The 14,518-nt window shown below is 49.5% G+C and overlaps 4 protein-coding genes across 4 annotated transcripts; 3 read left to right on the top strand and 1 right to left on the bottom strand.

Annotated features, from left to right (window-relative positions):
* Positions 1-125: 125 nt before the first annotated feature.
* DEU56DRAFT_728307 (uncharacterized protein) lies at positions 126-3,561 on the top strand (the record flags this gene model as incomplete). The annotated part of the gene is made up of 8 exons (XM_041348042.1): positions 126-284; positions 371-432; positions 495-557; positions 619-919; positions 986-1,100; positions 1,158-2,052; positions 2,109-2,544; positions 2,599-3,561. The coding sequence occupies 8 exons, from the start codon at positions 126-128 to the stop codon at positions 3,559-3,561; spliced, it is 2,994 nt and encodes a 997-aa protein (XP_041212938.1).
* A 435-nt stretch (positions 3,562-3,996) lies between these two features.
* DEU56DRAFT_578130 (chaperonin Cpn60/TCP-1 family) lies at positions 3,997-6,313 on the bottom strand. Its single transcript, XM_041346909.1, has 9 exons — positions 6,180-6,313; positions 6,078-6,129; positions 5,739-6,019; positions 5,527-5,689; positions 5,281-5,476; positions 4,970-5,230; positions 4,480-4,915; positions 4,309-4,427; positions 3,997-4,254 (listed from the first exon to the last, which is right to left on the bottom strand). The coding sequence occupies exons 1-9, from the start codon at positions 6,243-6,245 to the stop codon at positions 4,170-4,172; spliced, it is 1,659 nt and encodes a 552-aa protein (XP_041212937.1). The 5' UTR covers positions 6,246-6,313; the 3' UTR covers positions 3,997-4,169.
* Positions 6,314-6,349: 36 nt separating this feature from the next.
* Positions 6,350-7,637, top strand: DEU56DRAFT_778836 (uncharacterized protein). The gene is made up of 2 exons (XM_041351844.1): positions 6,350-6,729; positions 6,786-7,637. Exons 1-2 carry the CDS (start codon positions 6,628-6,630, stop codon positions 7,410-7,412), a joined length of 729 nt encoding a protein of 242 aa, XP_041212936.1. The 5' UTR covers positions 6,350-6,627; the 3' UTR covers positions 7,413-7,637.
* Positions 7,627-9,326, top strand: DEU56DRAFT_778834 (NAD(P)-binding protein). The gene is made up of 11 exons (XM_041351843.1): positions 7,627-7,910; positions 7,965-7,996; positions 8,049-8,137; positions 8,188-8,289; positions 8,349-8,428; positions 8,488-8,588; positions 8,645-8,680; positions 8,732-8,750; positions 8,801-8,985; positions 9,040-9,072; positions 9,129-9,326. The coding sequence occupies exons 1-11, from the start codon at positions 7,735-7,737 to the stop codon at positions 9,215-9,217; spliced, it is 942 nt and encodes a 313-aa protein (XP_041212935.1). The 5' UTR covers positions 7,627-7,734; the 3' UTR covers positions 9,218-9,326.
* The last annotated feature ends 5,192 nt before the right edge of the window (positions 9,327-14,518 follow it).

The raw sequence follows: 14,518 nt of genomic DNA, 5'->3' as shown, positions 1-14,518 counted from the left end.
TTTGAGTCCCGAACGCGTAAATTTTCGTTTACCGTTCAATGGCGCCAGCGTCCACGACAGCGACCGCCAATGGCTCTTCCACACGAGCCAGAGGGACAGTTCTCATATGGCGTCCTACCAAAATCATGAACATGGGTGACCTCTCCAAGGATGATGACTTCCTTAGCCATCTGCTAGTCGAGAAGCTTGGAACTGGCGCTGTTCCATTGCTCGTGCATAAGATGGATCCATCTCGAAGACTCCCAAAGACCAATACCGAGGATCTCATGCAAATCGTTAGACGCGTGAGTATATCCTTAGCTCGCTTCGTCTACACGCAACTAATTGTTCCCTGGACGCGCGTATGGTGTCATGCATCATCGTGTCATAGCTGGTTATAAGTAAGCTCGGTCCTCAGAATGCTGTTCGACAAGCCGTGGACGACCTCCTTGTGTTCGTCTAATTTCTCTGTATTGTATATGTTCACCAGACATTCAGGGACGATCGTTATTTAGTCTGCCTTCTGTTCGTTACTACCTCAAGCCCTACACGCAGAAGCAGATTAATGCTTTCGCCACGTGTGTGCAATCAGGTTTTGTATCAATATCCTGCTCCTGATGCAACTCCATTTTATCACAGACACGCCTCGCGATACTTTGAGCTCTACAACCCTGCAGGGTGCATAGAAATTGCTCACACGTCTAGATATTCTCACAGGACAGGAAAATCAGAGTTATGCATCCTCGCTACGCGCCCCTTAGCCCCTGGAGTGGTAATTATTGAGCTGAAGGGATCAATGGCACATCTTTCGACGGAGGAAGACAAGGAACTCAAGCGCACCGACCTGAGAAATATCGATATCAGGAGGGACTTTAGTGTCATCCATTCACGTCAAATGAAGAAGAACCATCTATTTTTGGGGCCCGCCCGATTTGTGAACGTAAGTTTCTGACGGTCTATGCGTTTTTTCTTCCGTTGGTATTCACGTTGACGTTGAATTGTGCAGCACGATTGTGACAACAACTGTGAACTTTTTCGCGAGGGCAAGTATATCACATTTCGCACTCTTCGGGCTATCTCCATGGGCGAGGAGATTACCGCGCATTACGGCGATGGTTACTGTGCGTATCCGTTATCCGGTCTGTTTCCATGGCTCACATTGATGTCATACGCCGCAGTTGGTGGCAAGAATCGACACTGCCTCTGTGAAACTTGCGAGAAGAACGGTAGAGGAGGCTACGCTCCAGATCATTCCGATGGCGATGTGGATTCGGGCGGCGAACAAGATGCCGAAGTATCAGATGACGACGCTGAAGTGTGTGCCGCGACAGTTGCCGATGTCAACGAGCGCAGGACGCGGCGTGGCGTTTACGCCATCATTCAGGAGGAAGATTCTGATTCTGAGGAGAGCGATGACGAAGACAAAGAGGGTGACAAACCACTTGCGAATGCCCCTGACGCTTCTGGGGATGATGAAGTTGATATGGAGCTAGGTGGGGAAGCTTGCCGCTCGGTAGCCATTTCCTCGTCCTCTCGTCATTCTGCAGTCATAGGTGCAACAGTCGCCACGCCTGATCCTGATGTTCAACTATCACGTATGACATCGTTGAGCGCCGAGGGATCAGCGTCTTCCAATAAGGGGAAAGCGCCGGCAAAGTGCGTCATTTCCGCTCGCCGACAGAAGATGGAGTCGTCCAGCAAACATTCTACTCCTGTCGCCCATGATACTTTGCACAACCTGTCGTCCCGTCTTAGGGGTCAACATCTTCGGGATAGCGTGTCGGTCACACCTAGTAGGAGCAAAGGAAAGGAGGCAGAGAAGGCTCAGGTCAAGGAAGAGTCTGAGGCAAGAGTTCTCCGAGCGCGTCCTTCTGTAATCGCGGAAAAGCTTGATTCGGCGGGGCCCCCGAAACGCGAGATTCCTCGTGGCTCAGATGGTCGTCCCCTGCCAACGTGCGTGACGTGCTCGAATGTCTTGCCTGTGATTTCCGTGGATTCCAAAGTTGTGTGGGGTCTGAATTTAGACTCCCCGCGGAAAGGCAAGAAGTCCAAACAAAGACAAGAGTGTCCAAGGTGACTCCACTGATATCTGTTCATTTTTGTGTGCTGATAGGCTTCCTTTGCGCCAGGTGTATGCGCCATGTCGCTATATATGGTCAGCCATGGCCAGCTCGTATTCCAAGCCAAGCTGTTGTTGCTCCACCCCGTGATGACGTCGAAGCCAGCTCCTCGCGGCGCCCCCCTCAGAAGACTGCCCCTGCCGTAGAACGCAAGCATGTGCCCTCCGTCGACGAGCGTCCTCTGAAGAAGCGCAAAGCTGATGACGGACCAAGTGTAGAAATGTCAGCCAAAGCAAAGGAGCTTTTTGGGCCACTGAAGAGAAAAAGGGGCCGACCACGCAAGTACCCTCTTCCTGAAGAAGAGCTGCCAAAACGGAAAAGAGGCCGGCCCCGTAAATATCCTGTTCCTGAGGCGTCTCCCCGATCTCAGCCACCCTCACCTCCTAAGCCTCCATTGACTCCACCGGCACCCGTGATTATGCCTTCCGTTCCCCCATCCCCAAGCGTCAAGAATAGCGACCATTCCCCCTCTTCATCACGCAGTCATACCAGACCAAAGGCTTTGGCGGTGCAATCACAACCTCGAGACTCGAACGGCCGTTTCGGCAAGAAAGCCACTACGAACGGAAGATTTGTCCGAAGGAAGTTTGGTGCTTTACAGAACCTGACACGCACAGAGAGGCTTTTCCACAGAAATATTAAGGTCACGCAGTGGCTCGCTGGCAGACATGAAGAAGATGAGACGGACGACGAAGAAGCAGACGCACAGGACTGGGATCAAGCGAATGATCCAGAGACCCTTCCTACTGGAAAACGAGCGGCATCATTCCCACCTGAAAGCTCAGCACCGCTAACGAAGAAGCCCCGACATTTTGCCAGTCCATTTGAAAGAAATGACGAAGCGTTGGAATACAGCCCCTCTGTACCCTCGGCTTACAGGTTCAAAGGAGTGGGTAGCAGCCTTCTATATCACCCCAATCCGACAAATTACGCTCGTCGGAAGTGGGCACCGTGCCCTGATGACGTATCTCAGGATGAAGAGGACAGTGGCCCCTCTCTTCCAACTCTGGAAAGTGACAGTAATGGTCCCGTCACGCCCGATGATCATACGCCGTTACCCATAGCTGGTCCGTCTCAGCTTGAGTATACAGTCGCGGAAAAATTAGCCCAGCGATCTAGTTGGCGAGGGCCTGCACATAATAGCGTTCTAACCTTCCAACCATCTCCAGTCAATTTTGCCAGACGTCGTTGGTCTTCAATGTCCAAGCCCCCCCTTGACTCTGGTTCAGGAACACGCCGCAGCGAGCGGCTGAATCCAAAGGCTTCCTTCTCTGGAGAAGACGGTTCCACGAAAGTTCCTAGCGCAGATGGACCACATGCGACCCCCACTGTTGGTTCACGATCAAGCGTTCGCGTTTCGTCTGGGTCGGAGAATATGTATATAGAAGGTGGTGCAGTTCCTCGTGCCGGGTCCTACGCATCATCATTTGACGACGTACGTACATCTACTTCTTATACTTAGAATTGCACATGAACAATTCACAGCTGGGCGAGCAGTTTCCGATCTCAGATGTGCACCGCCGCACTTCTTTTCCGGATGATGGTACACTTGACTCCGCCAATTCTGACGACGATCGAGTTGTCGAAGGGCTTCTTTCTGAAAGCAAGGAAGCTCATACCGGCGTTGTAAATGAGGAGCAATTCTCTCATCTCCGTGTCACATATACGGCTAAACTTCCTGCCCCAGTACCCTGGAAGAACGCTCGTGGAACACCCATGTCTCATTATTTGCGCAAATCCGCTTCATTTCATGCCGACGACGAATCATCCTCTCCCACTCGTTTCATTGATGCAGGTTGGGAGTCTGACTACTCTCACTCAACAGCTTCACTAATTGCCAGGGCGGAGTCTGAGTTGTATGGACACGTTTAATATTAAACTAAATTATGTGGTCCCGTCCGCCTTCGAAATCGGTTAGCTCGTTACTTGTATCAACTACGGTAGCATTTTGTAATTCTCGTCCATACACCCCATACATACACCATTCTCTACCACCACGTATCGAATGCGTATTTCAACGGTACAATGAGGCACGTTGTACCCACAATTTCACAAAATTCTTGCACCTCTTCACGACTGCCCATCTGGCTTCAATGAACTGCGGCCAGCCCGCAAGATTTCGTCTGTAGAAAGGAGGTTCACTGCGATCACAGAACTGAGAATTGGGTCTCAGCAACCGTCCTTCTGATGGAAAGGTATATCCACTTACCATGAGTGTAACATCTGCCTTTTTACCCTGTAGTTGTCCCAGATGCCCTCCACAGTCGGATCAAACGGCTCCCCTGATTGTAAATCGATGCCAACCGTGTTTCCCTCCGCTTGTTCGTCCTATTTCGATCGACGTAAGCAAATCGAATTCAAACGGAATGATATCGCGAACCTGCAGCGCCACTACCACATCCTGAACGTCGAAGCCTCCGTTTTGCGCAAGAGTTTTTGGAATGATCAATAGTGCATCTGCATATGCTTGCACACCCATTTTAACGCGGCCCTTGGCAGCTTTCTTTACAGGACCACTCAAATGACCTGCGCATGCAACCTCAAAGGCCCCCGCACCGGGAATGAGAGCCTCATCCTCCAGTGCATTTTTGACGGCGCGAAGACCGTCCCGTAAAGCATCCTGGATTTGTTGAATCGTGTGCGCGTTTGGACCCTTGATAAGGAGCGTGACGCTCTTAGGTTGCTTAACCTCTTCCACGAAGGTGTACTTCTCTTCGCCTAGAGTGTGCTCATAAACTAGACCCGCCCAACCGAGAATATCTGGGGTTAGATCGTCTACGGAATTTTGCGCAACACCTCCGCAAATGAGCTGCAGGCTAAGATACGACAGTAATCAGAGTAATATCTTTACGTAGCGCTGAAGACATTACCGTTCCATATTGCGTCGCTTAGCACGACGTAAAGCGAAAATGCCATTCTTTGCAAGGATATCGAGACTAAGCGGATCGATGCCTTTTTGATTGATAACGACAAAGTTTTTTGGTTTTTCGCTGCCGCCAACGGCTTGATCGCACACGAGATTCTTGAGCTCCACGATCTTCGCCACTTTAGCGTCTACGAAACGCCGCTCTGATTCGATGAGCTTTTCACGTTGCTCGGCAGACGAATAGAAGAAGCCAGAATTAACCTCTCTAAGCTTTTGTGAGTTTAGAGTTGAGGAATGCAGTGCTGAACGACGCACGTCTTTTCGTACTCTAAGCTGACGTTCAACGTCAGAATGAATGCATTTTCGACGCGTTTGGGCATGTCCGGATGCCTGGCACCGTGATCCATGACCAGGCCACGCACGAGCTGAGTTTCTGACGCAGTGCGGTGTTGCATCTTCATAATTTCCACCATGTGCAGATCTATTGGGTCGCGATACTGATCTTTTGCTTCTGCAGGAGGTTTTAGCAGGAAGACCCTGTTGTTTACATGAAAGGCGTGCCTCTGAGGGGTGCTGGCGGCCTGATGGTGAGCACAGCATCTACCACATCTGCAGCAAGCTGCTTCGCTAACGAGGCGTGCAGCTTAGTGGCAAGCGAAGTGTGTGCGACGTTGATCAGAGTTGGCCTATCCAATTTGGATGGCAGTTTGAACGTGTCAAGGAACTAGACGTGTCCATCAGGAGCGTAAATAGATGCAAATGCGGAAACCAACCGCTAAAGCCTCTTTCTTCGCGAGATCGAATCCTTCTCCTATAACGGTTGGATGTACACCTTCAGATATGTAACGATCGGCTTGCTTAAGTAACTCTCCGACCAGTAGAACTACTGAAGTAGTTCCGTCGCCAACTTGATCATCTTGAGCGACCGCAGTACGAGCGATCATAGCGGCTGTTGGGTTTTGTATTTGCATCTCGGATAGCAGCACTTTACCATCCTTGGTCATTTTGATCTGACCGGAGCCGTCCACAAGCATTTTCAGAGTACCTCTTGGACCTGAAGTGGAGTCCGATCGGAACAAAACGGTCGGTCGAGAGATGATGCTAAAGCTTACCGAGATTACCCTTCACTACGTTAGCAAGACCCATCGCGCCGGTGGTGTTGACCTTACGAAGCATGAAATTGGAGCAACAAAAAGCCAGGACATGCGACTTACCTGCAAGGCAGCAGCGCGTCTGACGCTCTCTGCCTTTGGATTGATCAATTCTATTGAGGAGGACATGATGGAAGGAGCAATGGAAGGAAATACGCGAGACCAGTAAAGAGCAGCAGATTTGGAAGTTAGTAAATGAGCTCGGATGGCGGAGTACCAAACCTATCTTTGCGCGTTTGCTTTGCATTGAAATTCGTTCAATGAATCATTTCACTCCTTACGCTCATTGTTTTGAGCTACGGAGGCCTGGGTGCACAAGGCAGTCGCGTTTTTATCAGTAAAACGTGCTAAAGCCTTAATACTGATCATGATGCTCCACCTAACGAACTGATATATATCCTCAGCTGAAAATGCTTTTTTTCTCCTCAAAAAACCAAAACCTTCAGCCAGCTGGTCTTGCAGCAGCTTGAGCTTCTTGTAAACAGAGTATCTCTTCTCTATTCAATAGGACATGCAGCGCTCTCAAAAGGCTTCCTCGTCTTCGGATTCATCACCTTCGCCCACTCTCCCCGGAAGTCATGCTCCTCAGCTGACCGCAATTCGTACAGAATCAGTACGTCTCATCCTCGTACATCGTTTTATTCACCAAAGCCTAACGTCTAAAATCAGAAGGCGGAGCTAAAACCGTTGTTCACGCTGAAACCCCTGTCTTTTTCAGATCGGGAGAAGAAGCCTTCTCCCCCTCCGCGCAAGCGCAGGAGGCAAATAATCCCGGAAACCCCCGCTCTGACCTTCAACCCTTCTCAGAGAATGATTCCGTCAGGGCGACAGGAGCCTACGCAGACACCAGTGTCTCAGCTTACACCTATTTCATCCACCAATGAATTCTTTGATGAAGCTGATGACCAACCACCCCCTGATACCTCCGCACACGCTCACTCCACCGCTTCCAAACGCCCTCGCGCCTCGAGTGGGAGCGATGACTCACCGCAGTTACCTAGTTATCCTGCCACGTACTACAATTTCAGGTATGCGGATCCAGCGGATCATTACGATTCTCCATTGTCTGGAAGTTCCTCCTCTCCGGCTACTTCCTACGGTTCATCTCCCGCACATCACCACTATGGAGCGGACGGTGAACGTCAACCTTTTCATCAGGAGATGACGGGACAACATTGCGCAGATTACACGCAACCACCGCGTAGAGAAGTCTACGGAGACCCTAGCTACCTCTCGCCTCAAGAGGGTGTCCCCTGGTCCTACGGCCCCACCTATCCCAATGTGTATCGCGATTAGTCGCTTTAGACGTTCATCTTGCTTGTCAAGAATCTCCCTTGACTACATCACTGGTTGATGTTCATTGGACAAGAGTATACTAGACATAGTGGTATTGGTGGAATGTTTTGCAGAACCGTGTATCTTGAGCCATTTACTTCGCGTCCGACTTTGCTTGTTTATACCGAATTTTCTCCGTATTTTGTCACCGCCTTCTAATTAGGGTTCTATGAATATTGTCACTGGTTTTCGGTTACAATAAGAGCTCACTGAGACACGAAGCGCCGAGCTTATATGAAGAGCGAACTTCTAGTAGCAACTCTCACACCACTCAACACCTATCATGCCTTCTCCTCCGTATGCTGCTCAAGGAAGGCAGCCTAGCCCAGAAGAACATCACCAGCGCACTCTTGTCCGCATTGGCCAAATTCAATCGCACCTCTCGAACTCTCCGCGCGGACAGCGACTCAAAGGTAAAACATGCATCATTACCGGTGTTGGATCTTTACATGGCATAGGGTAGATCCTTACTCGTTGATTTTTGCGATGAAATTGACCTGATATTTGCACCAGCCGTGCTTCTGCGCTCTTGTTCGCACATGAAGGTTCGTGGACTATCACCTTCTGAAAGCAGCACCCGTAGTAATTTCTATTCAGGAGCGACTCATCTATACTTGCTCGATTTCTCGCCAGAGAACCTGCCTGAACTCAAGTCGACGATTGAGAATTCATATCCGGACGTGAAGGTGTGTCGTCCTGGCATTTGCTATGCGTCTAATGACTAAATATATCACAGGTAACCACAATTCAAGCCGACGCAGCGAATGAAACTGCCATAGCAGATGTCTGCGAACAAGCATTGCAAGATGAAGGTCGATTGGATATATTCTTTGCAAACGTGTGTGTCAGATCCGATAAATGAAACCTCATTTTACACTGAACAAACACGCCTAAAAGGCTGGTTTTGCAAGTAACAAGGCGCTTCCCGATATAACCGCAGAAGGTTTCATGGAAAGCATGCGAATCAATGCATTGTCGTCAGTTTGTCTGTATCGTTTATCGTAATACTTGGTTTGACAAGAAACAATAATAACAGGTGCTTCCTTGCCGTCAAGTACGGTTCTAACGCGATGATGAAGACTAATTCGTCGAGAGGTAAAGATCTCAGTAGCGGAAGCATCATCTTGACTGCATCTGGTACGTTTATTCATCCCCTTTGCATTATTGTATATGGTTCTAGCGAAACATCTCAGTGGCAGGACTGAGGTCCGGGGCAGGGACCATAGACTGTGAGTATTGCTCCTCCCCCCTCTACCTGCTATGACTGACCTAACAATCAGATAGCGCAAGCAAAGCGGCGTAATGTTTCGATCATTGTTCTCAGCGGAGAAACTAATTTCGGATCACAGTGTGAACTCGATCGCGAAGACAAGCGTGTATCAACTTCAGAAGACTGACATTCGCGTAAACGCAATCTGCCCGGGCCTGATCGAGACAAATATGACCAAGGACATGTTTGACTCTGCTCGTCAACGAGGCAGGGAGAGTAAGATTGGTCAATTAAACCCAATGGGTCGGTTCGGCGTTGCCCAAGGTACGGACCTCGTGCTGTGATCATGTATGCATCTCAGTTTATCACGTCTTGCAGAAATTGCTCGAATGACTTTGTTTTTGGCTTCGGGTAAGGACACCTCCCTTCGCGAAAGGAGATCCAGATCTGATCTTACCCTGACAAAGATGAATCGAGTTATGTCAATGGACAGAACATTGCGGTTGACGGGGGACTTTCGTCATCGCACCCTGTTGTCCCAGGACGGTGGGCCTGATGCCGCCGGACAATCTCAGACATCTTCATGAGATCTCTCATTTTTTTGTCATAGATTTTGTACTTAATACTGATTGAATCACTACCATGCTTTATGAAGTTTTGACACCGCATGCATATTTGTGGCGCGACTCCGCGACAAGGTCGCTCGCGGAGTTACTCCCAACTACAGTCACCCTTTTGGAGTCGCAGTTCAGTCTTTTTTCTTATCGATCGTGCGAAATGTAGGATGATCCAAAACTCGAGGCAGCAGAATCAAGATAGTCGGTGCATGCGCAATGCGTTGGTTCAATGATTGTGTACCCAACTTACCCTCACTGTTCATACCCTATGACACAACGGAGACAGTGCTCAGTGTCTGATAGTACCTTTAAACTCCGTCCTCACATTAAGTCTCGCAACTTAAGCTTCTCGTTGCGTGTCATCGAGGTCTTAATACCCCCAAATGTTAATCTTCATCGTAACAAAAAGCACTATTGAATGATTTCTCGAATCAAATCGCGAGGGGTAAGGGAATCTGGTTCTTCAAGATCCTCGATCGAATCGCGGTTCCGCGCCTCGTGGTTGATTTTTCTGGATGACGTTTTGATGCCGAGATTTTGAGGAGACGGTTCACGGAGCTGCAGCGCACCACTAGTCTATCATGGATAGATATGGATAGATGATGCTGCATCATGCATTAATTTTTAACGCACCCACATCTCATACTCCTACCACGGACCAGTCAATTGTTTAAGTCCAGATATTTCGCAAAACTGACCGTCAGCCAGCACCAACACTTCGGTCTGTTCTGTTTCGAGCGACACAAACTTGTCTTCAAGCCAGTTCTCTTCTAGCGCAGATGGATGGCCCGGGTAGGCTTCTCATTCTGGCTGTCAAGACTTTAGGATTCAGGATGGATGACCAACAAAATACGTGATGCAACGGAGATCATGGATTTAGAATGGTTTTCCGTCTCCTCTTGTCTAAACCGCAGGTTCCGTGCTCTTCAAGTGCGCCTGTAGGACCATCGAGTTTGGATCTTGATCCGGTACCAATCGGCCGACAACTTGGACGGAGTAGCAGTGTTCAGGCGAGCGTTCGAGGATTCACATACAAAGACGACTATGGTCGATGAATTGGACAGGCTAGCGTGCGAGACATGGTAAATCAAGAATGCAAATCCAATACACCTCTCCCACCACCAACAACTTCTGCAAAACTCGGAAGGATGAGCACCCCATACTAGGCGGAAAGCAATTCTGACATAGGATCTTGAGAGGTGGCGTGCTCCAGTTGGCCGGGTATGGTGCCTTTAACGAAACAATACGTGATGCTGTCTCGCTGATAGAAACTCGGAAACCGAACTTACTGCGAAAGACTCCGCGCACTCGAAACGGCTCATTGTAGCGCGCGCATCCTGATACCACTTTATCTGCGCGGTCTGTTAAGGGCACTGTCTCGTGCTTCTGGGCGCGGCTCCGCCAATCAATCACAGCCAGAGTGCCGCATGGTCGATTCGTATAGACAACCATCGGGAATATACTGTCTGCTGTGCGTAATCATAATCAGTGTCTTCAGCGTAACTGGCTTCTGAAGAAGATATGAGGACTAGGGCTGGCGGTGGATACCCTGAACACTGGTCGAAACCCCCTTCCATTCCCATGGTATGTAAAGCTCGCTGCAGCCATAAAGAAATGAGCTTAAGCACAAGAATACATATGGGATGGAAGGGAGTCTGACCATAGCACAGAATGTCACTTTGCCAAAGAGTGGGCTGCGATATCCTAGGACACGGAGGGCTCGCCCTGCTTTATATGAGTGGGTCTTATCCGATCGAAGTCAGCCACTCACGGCCCATGTGTGTGCACCCGGAAATACCCCTCTGCTCCCTGATACCGAACGAAAGAGGGTAGGAATGCTCGTGCCTTCTGTCATGCAAGAAATTGAATGACTCCAAAGATGCCGCGCAACCACAGTGTTGGGGAGTTCGTACTCCTACCGGAGAACAATGTATAGCACTAAACAAATCAACAATCCAGCGGAGCGTGCTTGCCGATCAGAAGTGATGCTGGGCCTCGACTGCCGCAATGTAGAGGAGAGTCACTTGTCTTGTAGGGGTAAGCAGCATGGAAAAAATGCTGCATTCTCCTTATCCGTGTGGGTTTCCGCACAGTGATTGACCCATTCGTAGATTATCACCGGAGGTGGCCTTCCTCTCGTGTCCTCTAGAAGTCAGCCGACTCATGCACTTGGTGATGGGGTGTTGGACTTTGACCCTGCGTAACACGAGTTCTAACTTTGCGCCAGGCCTTGTAGATCGGCTGGAAGTTGACGGAAATGGAGTCTTTGCTCCGGTGGTGGACACCTCCCATGTTTAGCTTCAAGGCAACGCTGGTCTAGCATCTTATTCTCGACGCGACGAGACCTCTGGAAAGTATTTGTTTCTGTTTTGTGATTTTGCGTGCTCGCGGAGTATTGTCACATTTGCTCAGAAACCCCGACGCTCATCGGATGTCTTTTAGGCCATCGATCTCTAATTTTTATACCCCATATCGCCTATTTGTTTTTAGCTGTCTCGAACTTGCCAAAGAAAGCGTATAACTGCGCTTCCGCATGGGCCCTTCCGCAATTATCTATTTGATGGCTGGTGGCATGCGATCGTGGGTAGCCTGGGCTGCTGACCTTAGAAGCCCGCGATACTTCCACGAGTTTGTGCTTCTGAACAGTGCAAACCATCCAACCATCCGAGGCGGTAGACAAATTGATGAGCAGTGGCGTCTGGTCTCATCTGCGTGTCTGATACCTCCATGACTGCCGCAGGGTCGCCCTACGCCCAGATATTAATAAAGAGACATGTAGTCAGGGTTTTCAGGGTGAGTTTTCTGTATAAGAGACTTGGAAGTCAATTTGTGACGTGTTTACTTTCTTTAGGCTCTTCTCAAGTTCTTTTCGTCCGGGGAATCAAGCACGGGGTGCAAGTCATGATGTACGAGGCATATATGCTTGGAAATTTTCGTCTCTTTAGGCTCTTCTCGAGTTCTTTTCGTCCTGGATATCGAACATGGGGACAAGTCGCAACGTACGAGGCATATATGCATGGAGCAATTGTTTCTTTACGCTCTTCTCGAGTTCTTTTCGTCCGGGATATCGAGCATGGAGTACAAGTCACAACGTACGAGGCATATATGCATGGAGCAATTGTTTCTTCACGCTCTTCTCGAGTTCTTTTCGTCCTGGATATCGAGCACGGGGTACAAGTCACAATGTATAAGGCATATATGCATGGAGCAATCGTTTCTATACGCTCTTCTCGAGTTCTTTTCGCCCGCGATATCAAGCACGGGGATGGTACAGGTTACAAGGTACGGGGCATATACGCATGGAGAAATCGTGAGATGTATGGTAGAATTTTCCGCTGCCTCACGGCTTCCTTGCATTGAGTCGAGTGCACGAAAGGCGGAAGGGTCACTTGTGGACCAGAATTCTGATGCACAATTATAATTAGTTCTATACATTCGCATCCATCCGGGACCATCCCATCTGAATGTGAAGTTAGCTGTGGTCGCAACGATTACTAGTTATGGTTGAACACCCCGGTAACAACTTCTGCACGAGGAGGCGGAGCAGCTGTTTTTGACAATGAGCATCAAAACCTGCCCGAATATCACCGACTTGAGTTTGATGCTTAAGGCAGCTTTGGAAGGGGTCAGAATTCACTGTCTCCGCGAGGGCGGACTTATTTCAGCGTGCGGTTCTCTGCCGCGGAGTTTCTGGGTTCGTCTTTGCTTGTCTTCCTTATCGGTGACTCCTGCCAGGAGGCGGGAGCACATGTGTGTTTTGGCCAGAAATATGCAATTTCAGCGCTATGTAGAGGGTTACTGACTATCTCGTTGCCTTCGGGACCTTCAGTCAGCTCCTCCAGGGCTTTCGTCGTGCACGATCGGGGACTACCATGTCCGAGCCTGTCTTTCATGTCAGTGAGGCGGGATACACCACTTGGCACTCATCGACATCAGTAATGGCTAAACGCACCGCCGACACCTCTGAGATTTATGACCACCAGTACTCCGATGTCATATAACGGCAGGGGGAAGACAATGTTCTGAGTGTTTTTTGGTCGCAAGTGCTTGTCCCTGCACAAATGCCGATCTGGGTGAGTTTTACGCTAGTTGAATGAGCTGAATTCCATATGTCGAAAAATTCTTCCAGTAAGTTATGCGCCTGCCATGCATATCTTGAAGCCATGAAGGTCGGTGCGTCGTGACAAATGGGCCAGTCCGATCCGTCAAACATTTGTCGCCAGGAGAACGATGCATGAAATGTGCGGTTGCAGGTTCTTCGGGGGAAAAAACAATAAAAGCTTTGAATTCTGCCCAACGACTACTACACAGTCAAATGTAATCGCCCAGAACTGCCCTTAGTCTGCACACCTTGTAGACAATGCGACGTCGGTCAAAACTGGAGTGATCATCTTTCAGGTTAAAGGATTCCTGCCACTAGTAGAGCTCGGACGTAAGGAACCTTCTCACCTTTGCTTTTAGTCTGAGTTCCCAGGCAACCTTGCGCTCTCCTTCCCTTTATCTGTCATCGAGTCGCCGTCCAAGATTTCACATATGCATGACTCGGATTATGTTCTACCAGCCTAACATTTTTGTTCTGCTGTCGTTCGCGCTTGGACGTAGTACGTACGGACTATATGATTCATCAGTTCCCGGCGGCTGTTGACGGCAGCCACACTGAAGTAAAATGGGACCTTTCTTAACCAAGTCCGACATTCATTCCATGCATGCTCCATTTGACTGTGACACTAACTGGCACCAACCATACTATCGGAACCATCGATGAACCTGAACCTGCTCTGCTATCAGCTCGTTTGAAAGTCTGCACAGAGTTACGCACCTTCTAATTACGCCGAAGGTCCGCTCGCTAATCGGTAATCCGTCTTAGTAGCCGCAGAGCAAACTTGCCGTCGTCCTAACGCAGAGTCCCCACCGATACATGTACGATGTGCTATGAACATTCGTCGTCCATCAGAATGGTTCGCGTGGCAAGGTACGATCACTGTGACGATGCTGCCATCCACTGTACCATGGTCCTGGGCATCTTCCATTCCCATGGTATGTACTGGGGCAGTATCCTTTGTATGCGGGGCATATGTCTGCAGTACAGATGGGAAGGAGGCGCCCCTGACCATGGACGAGCACATACATACATCGCAAGAAGTGCAAGTACTGAACGCAGGGTCGGTATCCCGAGTTCTAGCCTTGGCTAAGGCTGCTGAGGGCACGGACGCGGTGGGAGGTCCCACTAATCAGTCTCC

This window comes from Suillus clintonianus (assembly GCF_016758775.1).
Source record: "Suillus clintonianus strain FC179 chromosome Unknown DEU56scaffold_9, whole genome shotgun sequence".
Lineage (NCBI taxonomy): Eukaryota > Fungi > Basidiomycota > Agaricomycetes > Boletales > Suillaceae > Suillus > Suillus clintonianus.
The sequence above is the reverse complement of the archived record's forward strand: the minus strand, read 5'-3'. Positions and strand labels throughout refer to the sequence as shown.

Bases quoted from the DNA above. Each gene is read 5' to 3' on its own strand.
- DEU56DRAFT_778836 (XM_041351844.1), top strand. From the start codon at position 6,628: ATGCAGCGCTCTCAAAAGGCTTCCTCGTCTTCGGATTCATCACCTTCG. The intron at 6,730-6,785 runs GTACGTCTCATC...GTCTAAAATCAG, and splicing joins CCGCAATTCGTACAGAATCA to AAGGCGGAGCTAAAACCGTT.
- DEU56DRAFT_778834 (XM_041351843.1), top strand. From the start codon at position 7,735: ATGCCTTCTCCTCCGTATGCTGCTCAAGGAAGGCAGCCTAGCCCAGAA. The intron at 7,911-7,964 runs GTAGATCCTTAC...TATTTGCACCAG, and splicing joins GGATCTTTACATGGCATAGG to CCGTGCTTCTGCGCTCTTGT. The intron at 8,290-8,348 runs GTGTGTGTCAGA...CACGCCTAAAAG, and splicing joins TGGATATATTCTTTGCAAAC to GCTGGTTTTGCAAGTAACAA.
- DEU56DRAFT_578130 (XM_041346909.1), bottom strand. From the start codon at position 6,245: ATGTCCTCCTCAATAGAATTGATCAATCCAAAGGCAGAGAGCGTCAGA. The intron at 6,020-6,077 runs GTAAGCTTTAGC...ACTCCACTTCAG, and splicing joins CGTAGTGAAGGGTAATCTCG to GTCCAAGAGGTACTCTGAAA. The intron at 4,255-4,308 runs GTAAGTGGATAT...CCCAATTCTCAG, and splicing joins AGGCAGATGTTACACTCATG to TTCTGTGATCGCAGTGAACC.